This window comes from Mytilus trossulus, unplaced genomic scaffold, assembly GCF_036588685.1.
Source record: "Mytilus trossulus isolate FHL-02 unplaced genomic scaffold, PNRI_Mtr1.1.1.hap1 h1tg000158l__unscaffolded, whole genome shotgun sequence".
NCBI classification, from domain to species: domain Eukaryota; kingdom Metazoa; phylum Mollusca; class Bivalvia; order Mytilida; family Mytilidae; genus Mytilus; species Mytilus trossulus.
This window is the reverse complement of record NW_026963304.1, coordinates 1,182,776-1,199,679: the sequence shown is the minus strand read 5'-3', so window position 1 is coordinate 1,199,679 and position 16,904 is coordinate 1,182,776. Positions and strand designations below refer to the sequence as shown.

General features: G+C 31.6%; 1 protein-coding gene across 1 annotated transcript; it reads left to right on the top strand.

Moving 5' to 3' along the window:
* The first annotated feature begins 15,572 nt into the window (after nucleotides 1-15,572).
* Nucleotides 15,573-16,904, top strand: LOC134700554 (uncharacterized). The gene has a single exon (XM_063561934.1). It carries the CDS (start codon nucleotides 15,573-15,575, stop codon nucleotides 16,902-16,904), a length of 1,332 nt encoding a protein of 443 aa, XP_063418004.1.

The window sequence follows — 16,904 nt, the reverse complement described above, 5'->3', positions numbered from 1 at the left end:
AGACCTACAAATAAATCAAATGACCAAAATTGTCATTCAGCCCCTTAAGGAGTTATTGCCTTTTAAAGTCACTTTTATCAACTTTTTCATCATTTTTTTTTGTAACTTGTACAAAAATCTTCTTCTCTGAAACTACTGGGCCAAATTTGAACTAACTTGGCCACAATCATAATTGTGGTATATAGTTTAAAAAATGTGTCCGATGACTCCACCTTCAAAACAAAATTCCGGGCATGGCTAAACTTAGAACATAGTGGTAAAATGCAGTTTTTGCTTTATATCTTTGAAACTTAGACAGTTAGGGCAAATATTTCAAGATTTAAATGTCCATCAGAATAAGATCTATCCCCTCAAAATTTTCAGATGAATCCTAAAACCCATTGTTGGGTTGCTGCCCTAAAATCGGTAATTTTAAGGAAATTTTGCAGTTTTTGGTTATTATCTTGAATACTATTATAGATAGAGAATAATGTTCAGCAAAGTAAGATTTACACATAAGTCAACAAGACCAAAATTGTCAGAGAACCTCTAAAGGAGTTATAGTCCATTATAGTCAATATTGAACAACTTTTCGTCATTTTTGTAACTTGTACAAAAATCTTCTTTTCTAAAACTATGGGCCAAATTTAATCAAACTTGGCCACATTCATTACTAGGGTATCTATTTTTTAAAAGTGTCTAATGACCCCGCTTACCAACCAAGATGGCCAACATCAGTAAATACAGTAACAGGTGAGCGACACAGGCTCTTGAGAGCCTCTAGTTTTTTACCTCGTCTATTTGAGGACAAGCACTTTGATTTATTTGTGTGTATTATCTTGAAAAACAATGTGCAACAAATTAACTACCACCCTAATTTTGTTCTGAAATTTTCAATTTAACACTTATGTTACTGGTGGTCTCTGTCAATTTTGTTTAAAATGTCCAGATGAATGGTTCGGGCTCCAAATAAATAACAAGGCACTGTCATTCCTGTCAATTAAATTTACATAATACAAAGGGATTAATTAACTCATGATAACTTTTAGTATTTTTTCAATGCCTGGAGTTTCAATGATAGTGATAAAAAATTTAAACAGTGATGTGCATCTGATCGTTCGTAGGTTCTAATGGCTAGGTTATAATGGCTGTCAGACAGTTTTCACTTGACCTGAACCTCGTGTCATGAGTCAGTGAACAAGGTTAAGTGTTTGTGGTCAATTACATATATCTTAGATACTATGAGCAATAGTTCTACTATGTGGTGAATATAAGGAGTAAAATTGTACATGTTCAACTGGTAGTTGTCATCGGACCCTACTTCGTTTTGTGCACTGTTTTAAGTTAAGTTTTTTGTATTTTATATTGTTTTTATAATTATGTATGCAATACAGGTCACTTATATTTGGTGTTTGGAAATATTTTACAATGAATATGTCAGTCTGACATAAGGCATTTTACCTTGACCTCATTTAATAATCAAGTTTTTGTGTTTTGATCTATTTGTCTTAAATCACAAGCAATTAGCCATCTATGATCATCTATATATTTGATGTATGGAAGTGTCGTACAATGTCAGGCTGCACGTTTTATTTTACATTGATCATTTTCAAGGTTCATTATTCAATGTTAAGTTTTGTGTTTTGGTCTGTTTTTCTTACATTACAAGCAATAGGTCAACTGCATTTGGCGTATGTAATTATTGTTATTTATATATATATATATCTGTCTGACAGGTATAATCTTCACTGCATTTGTATGGTCTATTGAGCAATATAAAGTCTCATTGGTAGGCTTGCTTATTAGATACTATAAGTAATATGTCAACTATTTTAAGTATATGGAAGAATTTTAAGGTGAACATATCTTTCTGACAGGGTTTTTTTGGACCTTGGCCTCATTTTCATAGATTATTGGTCAATATAAAGTTGGAATGGTTTGGTATGTTTCTTTTATACTATAAGCAATAGGTCAATTATATTTAGGGTAAGGAAGGATTACATTTGATGTATATGTATTTCAGGCTTAATCTATATGACCTTGACCTCTTTTTCTTGAATCATGTAAAGTTAATGTGGTACTTGTAGGAATATCAACAAAACATTAATAGCCAGTAAAGCAGGCAATACATTTTAGCATGTGCACTCCTATCTCAAACTCTAGAATGTATCCTTCTTTTATTCTACAGAAACAAATACAGTTTGACACTAGTGCAGCAGGTAAGGTTACATTTAAGCTGATATGTATTTGTGTAACATTTTGTGTCACCGAGGCACAAACTACCTAATAGATTTAATACTAAACTCAGTTTCAACCACATTTAGAAAATAACATGACAATGTATGATACATAACGTCATTCATTTATTAGCATTTATATCTAAAGTTAAATTAGTACAGTTCTCTATAACAAAACATTTAAGAATCTATCGAATACAGTAGATACATACATATCAAAGAAGAACATAATATTACATTACAAATAACTCATATCTTGACTTACATCTAGAAATTGACAATGAGGGTCGGTTGAAAACAAAACTTTACGACAAAAGAGATGATTTCAGCTTTCCTATTGTGTACTTTCCATTTCTAAGTAGCAACATACCTGCTTACGGGGTATATATCTCCCAATTGATATGATATTCCTGTGCTTGCATTTCTTATCAGGTATGTATTGATGGTGGGTTGCTGCTCAAAAGCAAGCTATTAAACCAAGAATTCAAAATGGTGAAGTTGAAATCATCCCTTCGTAAATTTTACGGAATCCATCACGAGTTGGTTGACAGTTATTTATGGAATAACCGTTTCACAAATGATATCGGATATGTTCCTTACTTTGTAACTACAATCCCCTTCCCTTTCATGAATGTGACCTACCGAATGAGACTATTTATCGGATTTGTTATCACATAAGCAACACACGACGGGTGCCACATGTTGAGCAGGATCTGCTTACCCTTTCGGAGAAACTGAGATCACCCCTAGTTTTTGATGGGGTTTGTGTTGCTTTAGATTCTTTAGTTTTCTATGTTGTGTCATGTGTACTATTGTTTGTTTGTCTTTTTCATTTTTAGCCATGGCGTTGTTAGTTTATTTTCCATTTATGAGTTTAACCGTCCCTCTTGTATCTTTCGTCCCTCTTTTACGATCTTGTTATGTAATATAGTTTTTCCTTTCTAATAAATCTACAAAATAATCTTTCTACACACTGATGTAACTTTGTCATTGTTATTTTATTTATGTTATTAATTTAAAAAAATCTGTTTTCAAATATTTCAACCAGAGTTTAAAAGTTAAGCAATTGCCAAAGCAGATATTTTATTTAGTACAAAAGAAGAAGTAGATTATAGACAATACTAGAAATTAGAGATGGGTAAATAAGTTATATAATAAAACAAGTTTTGACTGTTGATATCAGTTTATATTGAATGTGTCATTCATTCTTTTTATATTAAAAGTAAATATTCTCGTTTGAATTTTTTTACATTGTCATTTCGGGGCTTTTAATAGCTGACTATGCGGTAATCATACCACATCTTCTTTTTTTTTTATATCAACCCCATAGATAAGATATTCATCCTTGATCGCTTGCCTCAGTAAATATATAAATATCATGTACCAACTTCATCAAAAGTTTATATGATATGAAATTTGAATACGGGGAATATTTGCCCTTTTACTCAAATCAAAGTATTTTTTGTGGACTCCCAAATGTGAAATGTTGCTTTCATCAAAGTCTCTGCTGGATTGTTATCTCAATAGCAGTCTTCTTTGTTATACAAATCATGTAAGCATGCTGTTCATGTTATGTCAAAGACAATTATATACACTTAATAAAAAAGGGAAGTTGAAACATTTATTTGATTATTCATTAATGCAAATATTATACACAACTAAACTTATACAATTACATTGAATATTCTCATTTTTTTGTTCTTACTGACAATTGGTGATAAGCAATTTCCGATTGAATTTTACCGTTTTTATTTTTGCTGTTTGTTAATACCATGTCCCTTTTCAGTGTTGGGTTGAGCTCACACAACCCTCTTTAAACAATTGTTACATTCTTTATCTGTCTTTCTTAAGTCCGAAAAACATGCAAAATAACTCATCAAGGAAAACGGAGTCATCAATTAAAATGAACGCACACAATTTACCAGGCACACTCGAATGAATACAGTTGAAATGTTAAATAAGCAACACAGGTTGAATGCCTTGAGGGCCCAAAACTTCAAAAGGATTTATCAAATACACTCAATCAATATATTCCTCCGGAGGTTAATCTTATTATTATGTTCTCCATCTTGTCCAAAGTCTTGTAAACAAATAATTAATGAATATGACAAATACAATTATAATTCTATTGATGTCATACTTCATTTGGTTTTCTATCGATTATGTTCAATTAAGTAGGAACCAAGACTTTGTATTCTGTCTTTTTTGAATTGTTTCATATCTTCTGATATAAGTGAGTTTAAAAGCATCCCATTTTGTTAATTACCGGCAAATAAGGCATTGCAATGACCTGCATTGTCATTTAGTCGATGAATATCTGTCTCATTAACACCTGTGACCACATTTTTTTTTTAATTTGTCTATTGCATATAATATTCATTTTTAAAGTGTTATTTTATACGATTGTAGATACCAAATTAGACTTCAGTAATATTTTGGATCAAATGATGACACAGTTAGTGATATCAGTGGAGGACAGACGAAGCATTGAACAAAATGATGATCAAGAAAACACCATGCTAGATATAGTGATCAAAAGGGGAGAGCCTAATAAATCTGTTTGTATGGATATTCTAATGCAAAATAGAAGATACAAATGTCTAGCACAAAAATTGAAGTCTAATTCACAAAGCACAGTGCCACCACCAACTAAAACAGGTAATATGTGTATTTGTCTTCCTAAAAAATAGCATAGAGATGCCTTGTGTGCATTTGATCCTTTTATTAATATTAGAAATAGCTGTTATAAACCTAGAAACTGTAATATTATACCATACACAATAACTTGCATACCATATCATGATTCGAAAGTCCATCACTGCGTTTATCAACCTGTATGTCATTCCTAGTACTTGAATTATTTCACTTGACTGGGCGGATTTAACAGGTTCGTTTATTGAAGACAAGTCCATATATATACAGGTGTGTCAGGATAAACTCATCAATGAAGTATCCAGTCATTTGTATATCCGTTCGTTGTCACTGATAGGTGATTAGAAATCAATCATAATTATAACGGCCATCATCCTTATCACACATATCTTCGAATGGTCTGTCTTTATTTAAATTAAAGCATAAGCTGCGCCCTATCAGTTGAAATAAAATTGGTAATACTGTTAGCACTTTGTTGCCATGATAGCAGATTTTGTCATTCCAACTTATTCTTTCAACAAAGATATCAAGCCACTTACGATGGAGAGAGTAGTTATTCCAGCTGATGAAATCAGTATAAAAAAATTGCCTATTATTATTTTGATCCATAAGTTGTCTTTATTTTGTTTTCTTGTAAGAATATGCAATATTATAAAAAACATCGTAAGCCTATATTTAACATTTTGACATTGTTGGGATAGTTATTTATTTGTATAAATAATTGTTTGTAAGTAGGTATAGGAAGATGTGGTATGAGTGCCAACGAGACAACTCTCCATTCAAATAACAATTAATAAAAGTAAACCATTATAGATCAAGGTACGGCCTTCAACACAGAGCCTTTGCTCACACCGAACAACAAGCATTTTGACTAAAATGAAAACGTGACGTAATTTCATAATACTTAAAGAATCTCATTATGTCCTTGATCTTAAATATATGCCAGTTGTATCAAAAGGATATTTAACAAATTGTGAATAGCAAAATATAGTAAAGGTACCCACAGCTTTTTGTTTGTTACGCTCATTTCATTGCTAAAAGATGGGGCAATATAGTTAAATCCTGCAATAAAGAAATATTTTACAAAATTTGGTATTTTTCATTTAAAAAAATTTAATCAGCTTGACGTTTTGTATGTGTACACTATTTGTTCATGGTTCAATGCAATTTCTGAGACATATTTACACTGTAAAAAGTGAAATTAACAACTTTGAAGGTCTTACTGTTTCCCTATTTTATGGACAACAAATGTACAACATTAAAAGGGAATCATGTGCACTAATTAATAATAGGTGCTACTGCATCAAGAATGATACTAGTTTCACCCTTTTCATTTGTATGGTCTCAACTGTTTGGTTATTTTTCTAGCAACAAATGTTGTTCACAAAGACATCTTACTATTGCGTTTTTCCACTATAAGATAGTAGGAAAGATTGGTTGACTGATCGACTTGTAGCCATAATCATAAAAAAAAATCCCAGGTGGGTCAAGACAATGAATAAAACGAGAGCACAAATGAATTGTTGAATACAACTCTTTAACTAACATCAATATATTTTGGTTGATGATTTTGTTTTATTGATTTGCATCTTTATAAACCACAAAAATAATCGGGAATATCAAAAATGAAATGAAAATTAGGATTGAACCTACTAAATACTTTCTTTGATGGCGTATTACTTTACAATATCCATTGAACTATATAACATGACATTTGTAAATGGTTTTAAAATATTATTTATTAAAAGAAACTATTTTCGATATGCATTATCAGATAAATACTATTACAAATGTACAGCCGATTTCAATGAGTGTGTAGCTAAAGGTAATATCTTTGGTTAGCTTACTTGCTAGCTGAACCATGAAGTCATTGTTAGGTAAGGTGTATTACCCTCCTTTCGGAGTATCATAGTTCTACAGACAGATGCTGTTAAATAAAATAAAATTGGCTTTAAAGCAGAAATGTTCCTCTTAAAAATTGATGATTTAATCACTGTATTGGTTTATCCTGGAAGCTATTGGTAAAGTAGTGAATGGAAAGACAGTAAGAAGACATGTTACTCAATATTTTATTTATTACAAATTTATTGCATTATTTTAGAACTACAAGATGTTCCAGATTATAAAATACGTCTACAAAAGAATTACTTAGCAATAATCAACATGTTAAAACACAACGACAAGTAGATGTACAACAATAGTGAAAGGAAAGTACAAAGAAAAGATAGACACCTGTTTGTTAAGAAAAAGAACAAGTTGTTTAAATGATTTGTATTTTATTCATCTCTACTTTCTTTACATGCTTTATTATTGTAATAACAAGAATCCTTTGGGTTGATAAGGGGTTTGGAAACCCTCACAGTTAAGTAGAGGTTGCACTTAATGATAAATACTGAGACGCATGCACTTTAGTCAAGTTATGTATAGTGAGATGTTTTAAGGAATTTACTTAAAAATGTAAATAGTAATGTCAATTTTATTTAACTATTCAAATAAACAGTGTATAACAACTGAATATTTGTGTTGAGTAAAATTTATGAGAAATGGTTTGGAAAACTTTTAAAGTGCATGCATGAAACATTTTTGCGCAAGCGACTAAAGTTATCATTGCATTTATTTTTTTTATTATTGTGTTGATGTCTTTGTCATACTTTTTACCACTGGTTTGTGAATACTTTAGTATATTATGTAATATATATATATTGTATATAAACGCTGAATATTTGGATAGAGATTAAAACAAGAGGCTCTCAAGAGCCTGAATCGCTCACCTTAATTTTTTTGGTTAAATCTCTCATCAATGATTATTTTGGCTTTTCAATTTATTTAAATGTTCTTTGAATCGTCCTATTTTCTTCAAAAGCCAAAAAAAATCATTTTCTCCTATGTTCTATTTTAGCCATAGGAGCTATGTTTCTAGACATACAAGGAAATAAAATATAAAATTTATACTAGATACTCTGAAACTCATTTAGCCTAAGTTTGGCTGAAATTGATACAGAGAGTTTCAAAAGAGAAGATTTTTTAAAGTAAGTCAACATGATGAAAAAAGTCTTTAAAGGGCAATAACTCCTTAAGGGGTCAATTGACAATTTTGGTCAATTGACTTATTTGTAGATCTTACTTTGCTTAACATTTTTGCTATTAACAGTTTGTCTGTATCGATATAATATTCAAGATAATAACCAAAAACTGCAAAATTTCTTTAAAATCATCAATTCAGGGACATTATACCTGAAAAAAAAGTTACCCAATTCGGCTGAAAATTTCAGGACAGGTAGCCCTTGACCTAATAGATACTTTAACTTCTTGTCTTATTTGCTCTAAATGCTGGAGTTTTTGAGATATAAGCCAAAAACTGCATTTTACCCTGTGTTCTATTTTTAGCCATGACGGCCATGTTTTTAGACGAAATAGAAAATAAAACATAAACTTTATTTTATACATCCTACTGATCATTCAGTTAAGTTTGGTTGAATTTGGTTGAGTAGTTTTAGAGGAGAAGATTTTTTTAAAGTTAGCAAATATGATGAACAAATTGTGAAAAATTGTCATTAAAGGACAATAACCCCTTAAGGGGTCAATTGACAATTTTAATCATATTAACTTATTTGTAGATCTTACTTTGCTGATCATTTTTGCTGTTTACAGTTTATCTTTATCTATAATAATATTCAAGATAATGACCAAAAACTGCAAAATTTCCTTAAAATTACCAATTAAGTGGCAGCAACCCAACAATGGGTTGTTTGATTCATCTGAAAATTTCAGGGCTGATAGATATTGACCTAATGAAGAATTTACCCAACGTCAGATTTGCTCTAAATGCTTTCGTTTTTGAGATATAAGTGCATTTGAACCCTATGTTCTATTTTAAGTAACGGCGGCCATGTTTTTTGACAGATCAAAAATCGAAGCACAAACATAATCTAAGGAACAATCATGCTAAGTTTCAGAGGAGAAGATGTTTGAAAAATTGTTAACGACGACGACGACGGACGCCAAGTGATAAGAAAAGCTCACATTTCCTTTTAGGAAAGGTGAGCTAAAAAACACTAAGGTACTTTAGCTTCTTAATTGATATAATACAATGAATGATTCTAGGAGAGAAGGTACAGTGAGGCATGGAATGAAAAATAATACACCTCAGAGAACTATCTGGAAAGTGTTAGATTTAGATAAAAAGAAATGTCCCCTTAATACTGAAATTGAAATGATGTTTGTCTGCGTTATGACCTGAGATTTCTTTTTTTTTCAATGCAGGTCATGAACTGCATTGATAAAAAAGGTTGACAGGTATGATGTTATATTTATAGGAGTTCAGGGATATTCAGTTCTTATGTGATTTTTATCCTCAACATTATTATTAACAAATGAAAATAGAAATTACAAGGGTATCCCTTTGATTTTAGCTTTGATAAATGTGTGATCAAAGCCAATTATTTTGTACAAAACAGTGTCAACGTTTTTCAAAATTAGTTTCTTACAATTAAAGAGTGCATACATTACTTCCGTTTGACCTATGTATAGCTGTTTCTTAAATCATGAAATTGTTCATTTCATTAAATGCAACTTTGAGAACAATTGTATTGCTCGGTACATTTGATTATTATACGTTTTTTGTCTATTGTATTTAAGTTAAAATGTGAATACTTGAGTAGCTGTACTGTTTAGTCCGTACTATGTATTTGTAGGAGTTTTTCAATGCATAATATTTTTGATTCACAAGTCGTTTAATTGTGCATGGCATTTCAATGTTGGTTCCTTCGACGTTTAGTTTTTTGATTTTATACTTCAGTATGATTTTTTCAGCATTTTATGAAGATTCTCGAGTCATTTGGTAGGGTAATACATTACATACGGTTTGTCAGGGAAAATATCTGTTAATGATCAATTTAGGGTTAAACCTCTTTTAGACAGGATGGCATCTGTTCTTGATTAAAATTATTGATGAACAGCTCAAATAATTCTTTATTCATTTTTGTTAAATTGAAAGACTTGTTTACCCAGTTAAAAAAAGACTGATAATTTCACATGTGAAATAAAAGTGATTATTTCACTCCTCTGACGTCATACAGCAATAGGCGTTGTCAAGACGTCTGATCAAAACAAATTGTGAATGATAAGAAAAAGATATAACTCCTTTCATTGTTTTTCTTTAATTACATAAATACACAAAACGGTATAACTAAAATAGTCACGTCGTGATCGAACAACCCTGATTAAAAAAACACATGCACTATGCGCAAGGTTGAATATATGTTTTGTTCGGTCACTCGTTGATTATTTGATTTCTAGGATTAGTTTTCCTATAATTCATATTTTTTCATTATATATATTGACAGAATGATGTCATGATAAATACTATTTTTTTTGCCTTTCCCAATGGTCTAGAATTTGTTTGAAATTAACTCGATATGTTGTTTCTGTCCAATGAAAACTGAACTGTATAAGATATATTTTCGACATTTTGAATTATTTAAAAAAAAAAATAAGGAATGGATTGAAAGTGAAAATTTTTATGTGACCTGTCCATGTAAAGCTTTTATAATAGATTATTTTTTCGAATTGAGGTTTAATTTTATGAGGATGATTATCAGTATTGCCGTTCAGTAATTAGTATCCCTTATTGATTAGAAAATAACGCTTTAATGATGGTGGCTGCTCTTTTCAAATTAACTAGCTTTTAAAAAGATGGTTATAGACTGATTAAGTATAAACATGAAATTACATAAAAATCAACGAAAAAGAAAGGTATGTGTGCTTGCTTTTGAGCTATTGAATAACTATTGAAAAGACAACAATCGAGTTCGATGCATTTGCTGACAAATTTGTTTTTCGTGAACGTTATTCGTGCGTTTAGGGGCATCGTTACATCCGTTCCCATGTTAAGCTAATGGTTGGAAACCTATAATGCTATATTGCACGAATCATTCGGCAAATTGAATTATCATAATTTATAATCAACACTGCTGTAATTAGGAAATTGGGATTAGGTACCTACAGAACAAAGATTATTTCTAGTTTATAAAAGAGGGACGAAAGATACAAGAGCGAGAGTCAAACTCATTGATAGAAAATAAACATGGCTAAAAATAAAAAGACAGACAGACAAATAATAGTACAGAAAACACAACATAGAAAATTAAAGACTAAGCAACACGAACCCTACCAAAAACTGGGGATGGTCTCAAGTGCTCCTGAAGGATAAGCATATCCTGCTCAACATTAGGTACCCGTCGTGCTGCTTATTTAATTACAATTCTGGTAAATAGTCTAATTTGGTAGGTCACATTCGTGAAAAGGAAAGGCTATTGTAGTTTATCCTCAACAATCACGATCATTAAGACGCTCGATGAACATTTATAGCGCAGGGATACAGGCGATCTCCTCTATATGGTAAATGATTTCATAAAGGCGTGTATGACTGATTTTGTTTTCGGTGAAGGCCAAACTCGAAAGTGGTCAATTGTTTGCAGAAAATCATTCTCCATAGATTTAATATAGGCACCTTTTTTTTCTTTCACAAACTATAAAAAATTGAAAACAACATATTAGTAATTTCTTACGTCCGAAGCGCTTTTCTGGATTTACCTTCATCAGGAACGCTCAAAGGTAAACACTTGAAATCCGAAGATATATAAGTACCGAAACCGTTGAAGAGCTATATGTCAAAAAGACCTAAAATGAATAACCAAATTCATCTAAAGCTAACTTTGCCTGAGGAAGTTAAAACCTTAGTTTTTCAAAATAATTTATAAATTTATAAACGGACAATTTTAGTTAAGTTTGTTAAATCAGGTCAGTGCCGAAATACTGACTACTGAGCTGATGATAACATATGTGCTAAGATTGAAATAAATAGATTTCTAAACCATAATTTATAGCATTATAAAAAGAGCAGTGCGGGTTACATGTTTAAGTTTTTAATGGCACTTCATGGATAAACCAGAGGATTCTGAAATGTCCCCTAATCAATATAATTTTTTATATAGCTTTGTAAGTGGATTTTAACATTAATAAACAGGACACTTTCAACACATATTTATGTGTGTATATCATGTATATTGTTCTATCTAGTAAACATACACCATGAAAACTAAGCCTTAACCAATATGTTTTTATGTTTATGAGATGTTTGTATTTAAGGATTTGTCTTGATTGATATATTGTTTAACTATACTTAAATCTCAAGGATGTTTTATCAAGCATGTAATATCAATAATATGTATGAGTATTGCTATATTTACCAATAAAGTTCTAAAAATACATGTCAATATTTACTACATCGAACTTAAAACTGTTGCAGTAAAGTAAAGAATATATCATATGACTTTTATACAATTAAGATTTGATCAAATAAAACAATAATTAAATGTAGTGTTTTGTTATAGTTGGTCATTTTCCTGTAAAAACAGAGGTGAAAGATACCACAGACACATTCAATTTCATAAGTCGAAAATAAACTGACAACGCCATAGCTGTCAAAGAAATTAACAAAAAACAATAGATTACTAAACATAGAAAACGAAAGATGATAAAATAAAAACTGGGGGATCACATATCCTCCAGAAGGGTACGCATATCCTGATACACATGTAAAATTACAAAAATACTGATCGAGTAAAATTAAAAACAGTAAGTCCCTGATAAAATGCAAACTCAAAAAGTCAAGCACATCAAACGAATGGATAGGGGAACAGCAGTCAACATTGTGTAATAATCGTAAATACTATAAAACAAAAAAATAGGTAGCAGAGAAGCAACAAAAGGCAAAAAGACGAAATACATTAGTAACAATAAAAAACAAGAATACACAAAAAAAAATGTAGCATAAAGACACAATGACGGAATACACCTCAACGCTATTAATCAATTCCGGATAATTTTTTCATTCAATTGAAGCTATCTGTGACCCTCTTTAAACAATGCACCATGCATGCTACTTATTTAATGAGACCTTATTAAACCATTGTAAATACTTCAACCAAATGGGGATATATAGAAATGGGCATCAAACAGAGAAGTTTGGATTGTTATTTGGAACATTATCAATATATCTAAATGTGAAGTTGAATTAACTGGCTTTTCCGATTCATATAAAAATAAGAAGAGTTCGGCAAGGACATGTACATGATGTATGCTACCCTTAGGTAATACATATATAGCGTATGCTTTTTTTTTATGTTGAGTACCATTGTGGATTATTTCTTGTAGATAATGTTTCAATCTCACATTGGGACAAGGTGGTTTACAGGGTTTGATTATAAAAAATAATTTGAACTCCGACTTGATGTCTATAAAGAGAATTTTACAATAGGAATTATGCCATCATTCAGAATTGCGGAAACCATCACTAGGTACTGACTATAGTGTATAGCTTAAGCATTCTGATATTGATTTAGTATATTTGTCGTTCAGATCAGTATGCTATTTTGTAAAAAAAATAAAAGAATAACATATATTGCTGACCACTTTGGGAAAGCCATATAGCATGCATAAAGAATTAGCTGGGAAAATTAAACCAATTATAATCAGAAGTAAAAATTAATATGAAAGGGGAAATCAGATCAGTTAGATGCACAAATAGTAACTAGCGAACAAACAAAGCACATATTATATTAAACTACCAAACAAATTCTGATTCTCCGATAAACATAAAGGATTAAGTATAAGGAGGTCATCATGAATCATAATAAAATACGATTGTTCCTAAATGCCAAATTATAAGTATCAACTAGTTCTAATCCCATCAATATGTTTAACTGCAAGCTTATTTGTACGGCGTAACAATTCATTTTTGTACACTGACCATTTTGTCTTTCTGTCAATTCGTAATCATAAGTACCATATCGTTCCCAACATTTACCAATTCTTATCAATAATCAAACCCGTTTCGCACATAATGGGCTAACAGCCTTAACCCCATATTATGAATATATGATATCTTTGTATCATGTGTTTGTAAATCCTTGAAATTTTATTCAAACATCGGTGTTGGAGAAGTTTTAAATAAAATGGGACAATTAAAATAATTGTAATTTCATTCGTTTAAACGGGCAGTGCATTAGAGTGAAATTAATTTCTCCTGGGTGTTTTCATCAATGTAACATAGGGGGCGTTTAGGTTTCCCGCTTCAAAATTATTTTCGCGGTATTTTATTGCCCGTGTAATCATTCAGCACGACACCGTCAATCTGAACAGTTCGCTTTTTTCTTGGTAAATTTTCATCTTGAACTTAGCCATGGATCCAGAGAATCCAACACCACTTGAAGAATCTCCTGATGTTTCATTACAGGACATTTTCAGAGCTGTTAAACAACAAGGTGACATTAACTCTAAACTCCGTCAGGAGTTCATTGATTTAAAAAATGAGGTTCAGGGGTCCACTTTAGCTGTCGCGTCGCAGGTTAAAAAACTCAAAGTTGATAATGAATATCACTGGAAATATGAGGGTAATAAAGTGCAGCATACACTTAATTCTGAATTTGTTGAAGACCTTAATCAAGTAATTTGGGCTATTGAACATTGTAAATCAGACTACGCACGTGAAACTGTTGTTGATGTTATTGACAAGCTTAAAAAACGTAACAAATTTATTAAGATTGCTGATAGCAGTGAGGGTGGTTGGGATACTGTTAGGCAGTATGAGACAAATCCGGTTGCAAGTGATACCGAGGATGAAAACAAAATCACCAAAGCAGAAAATAGAGCTATTAAAAAGCGCAAATTCAAGGCGTCAAAAAAGGTTAAATCTTCTACTAATTATGTTAATAATTCTGCTCAGAATGTACCTAATATTCCAGCAAAATTCCAACAGCAGCCCTTTCGGGAACCTCAGTCCGGTTGGTATTCCGGATTCCCGTTATATTCAAACATGCCCAGCACGAGCGGAAGTCAGCCTAGAGTTCAACAAGGAGCCTGCTATGGTTGTGGATCTAACCAACACTGGAGGAATAGATGCCCATTCAATCCTAAAGCAGTCGGCAAGCCAAAAACGGAATGATTTCATAAAAGATGAGTATTTAAATATTTCTAGTGATAGTCAATCGAGTGCACACTATCTTACACATGATTATTTTGAATATGAACAAGGTCAGGCTAAAATTATCGTCAAAGGTAGATTAAAGAGACATATTGATTTTTGGTATAGCATTGGTTGTTAGGATTTCATTATTGATACTATTTTACACGGGTATAAAATACCTTTTTATACTACACCGCCTTCCGTTTGTTTACAAAACAATCGTTCTGCTATAACACAGTGATTTTGTTTTAGAAGCTATTGATGATCTTTTGATAAGAGGACTTATTATTGAATGTACTAATGATAAACCATTAGTCGTTAATCCATTAACTGTTTCTGTTCAAAACAATGGCAAAAAACGTTTAATTTTAGATCTACGTCACGTAAATTTACATCTGTGGAAGACATCTGTGAAATTTTAAGATATCCGTGTAGCTAAGCAATTTATCAAACAAGATTTTTATTGTTTTAAGTTTGATATACATTCAGCTTATCACCATTTAGACATATACGAGCCGCATACTGATTACCTTGGGTTTTCTTGGACATATGGTGAAAGTACAAAATATTTTAAATTTCTCGTCCTACCTTTTGGATTGAGTTCTGCCTGTTATATATTTACTAAAGTCACCAGGCCGCTAATTAAAAAATGGAGAGGAGAGGGTAAACAAATTCTTATGTATTTAGATGATGGATTTGGCACCCATTCTGATATTAATTCGTGTACAGATATTGCCGCACAAGTTAAACAAGATCTTATTGATAGTGGGTTTGTACCCAAGGTTGAAAAATCCATGTGGTCTCCCAGTAAAACATTGATATATTTAGGCTATTTTATTGATACAGACAAAGCTATTCTGAGCATACCAGTTGATAGACTGTCAAAATTGTTTGATACCATAATACAAGTTGAACAATCTTTAAGAAATTTAGGTAAAGTTTATGTGAGAACTGTAGCTTCTGTTATTGGCCAGATTATATCCATGTCGTATGTCATAGGAAATGTGGCTTATATTATGACTAAATATCTTAGTATTGATGTAATGTCAGCTTGTTCTTGGAAATCTTATATTGAACTTTCGGTTCAAAGTAAAGAGCAGCTTATATTCTGGAAGAAAAATATTAAATGTATTAATTTTAAACATTTTGTATCCGATTTTTCGTGTCACACTATTGTTTATAGTGATGCTAGTGGCACTGGATATGGTGGATTTACAGTAGAAAATCCTAAGAATATTGCTCATGGTATGTGGCATGAAAACGATGTACATCATAGTTCTACTTGGAAAGAACTTACGGCTGTTAAATGTGTATTTCATTCTTTGATAGATTTTATGAGAGATAAACGCATTAAATGGTTTACGGATAACCAAAACGTTGTTTCAATTGTTCATAAAGGCAGTATGAAGCCTTATTTGCAAGATATTGCATATGATATTTTTGTGACTTGTTTAAAGTTCAACGTGTCCCTAGAGGTTGAATGGATACCCAGGGCTGAGAATGAAATTGCAGACTATATTAGTCGTATCATAGACGCTGATGACTGGGGTGTTGCAGTACACGTTTTTGAATATTTGGATTCCCTGTGGGGACCTCATGAAATTGATTGGTTTGCCAGTGATCATAACCATCGATTACCTGTATTTTACTCCAGGTATTGGAATGTACATTCAATGGGTATTGATGCGTTCACTGTCAATTGGCAAGGTATAAATGGGTGGTATGTTCCCCCAGTTTGCCTATTATTGAAAGTCCTTATGTACATGCAGCAGTGCAATGCATATGGTACTGTTATTTTACCTTTGTGGAGATCGGCGAATTACTGGCCGTTTTTGTGTCCCAAAGGTGATAGATTTATTGATCAGGTGTTGGGTTTCTATTACCTACCTACTAACAAAGCTAACTTTTTACCTGGTAGAGGGAATAAATCAGTTTTTGGTAATATTGATTTACCATTTAAGGTGTTGGCTCTTAGAATGGATTTCAGGGAGATATTAATTAACAATTAG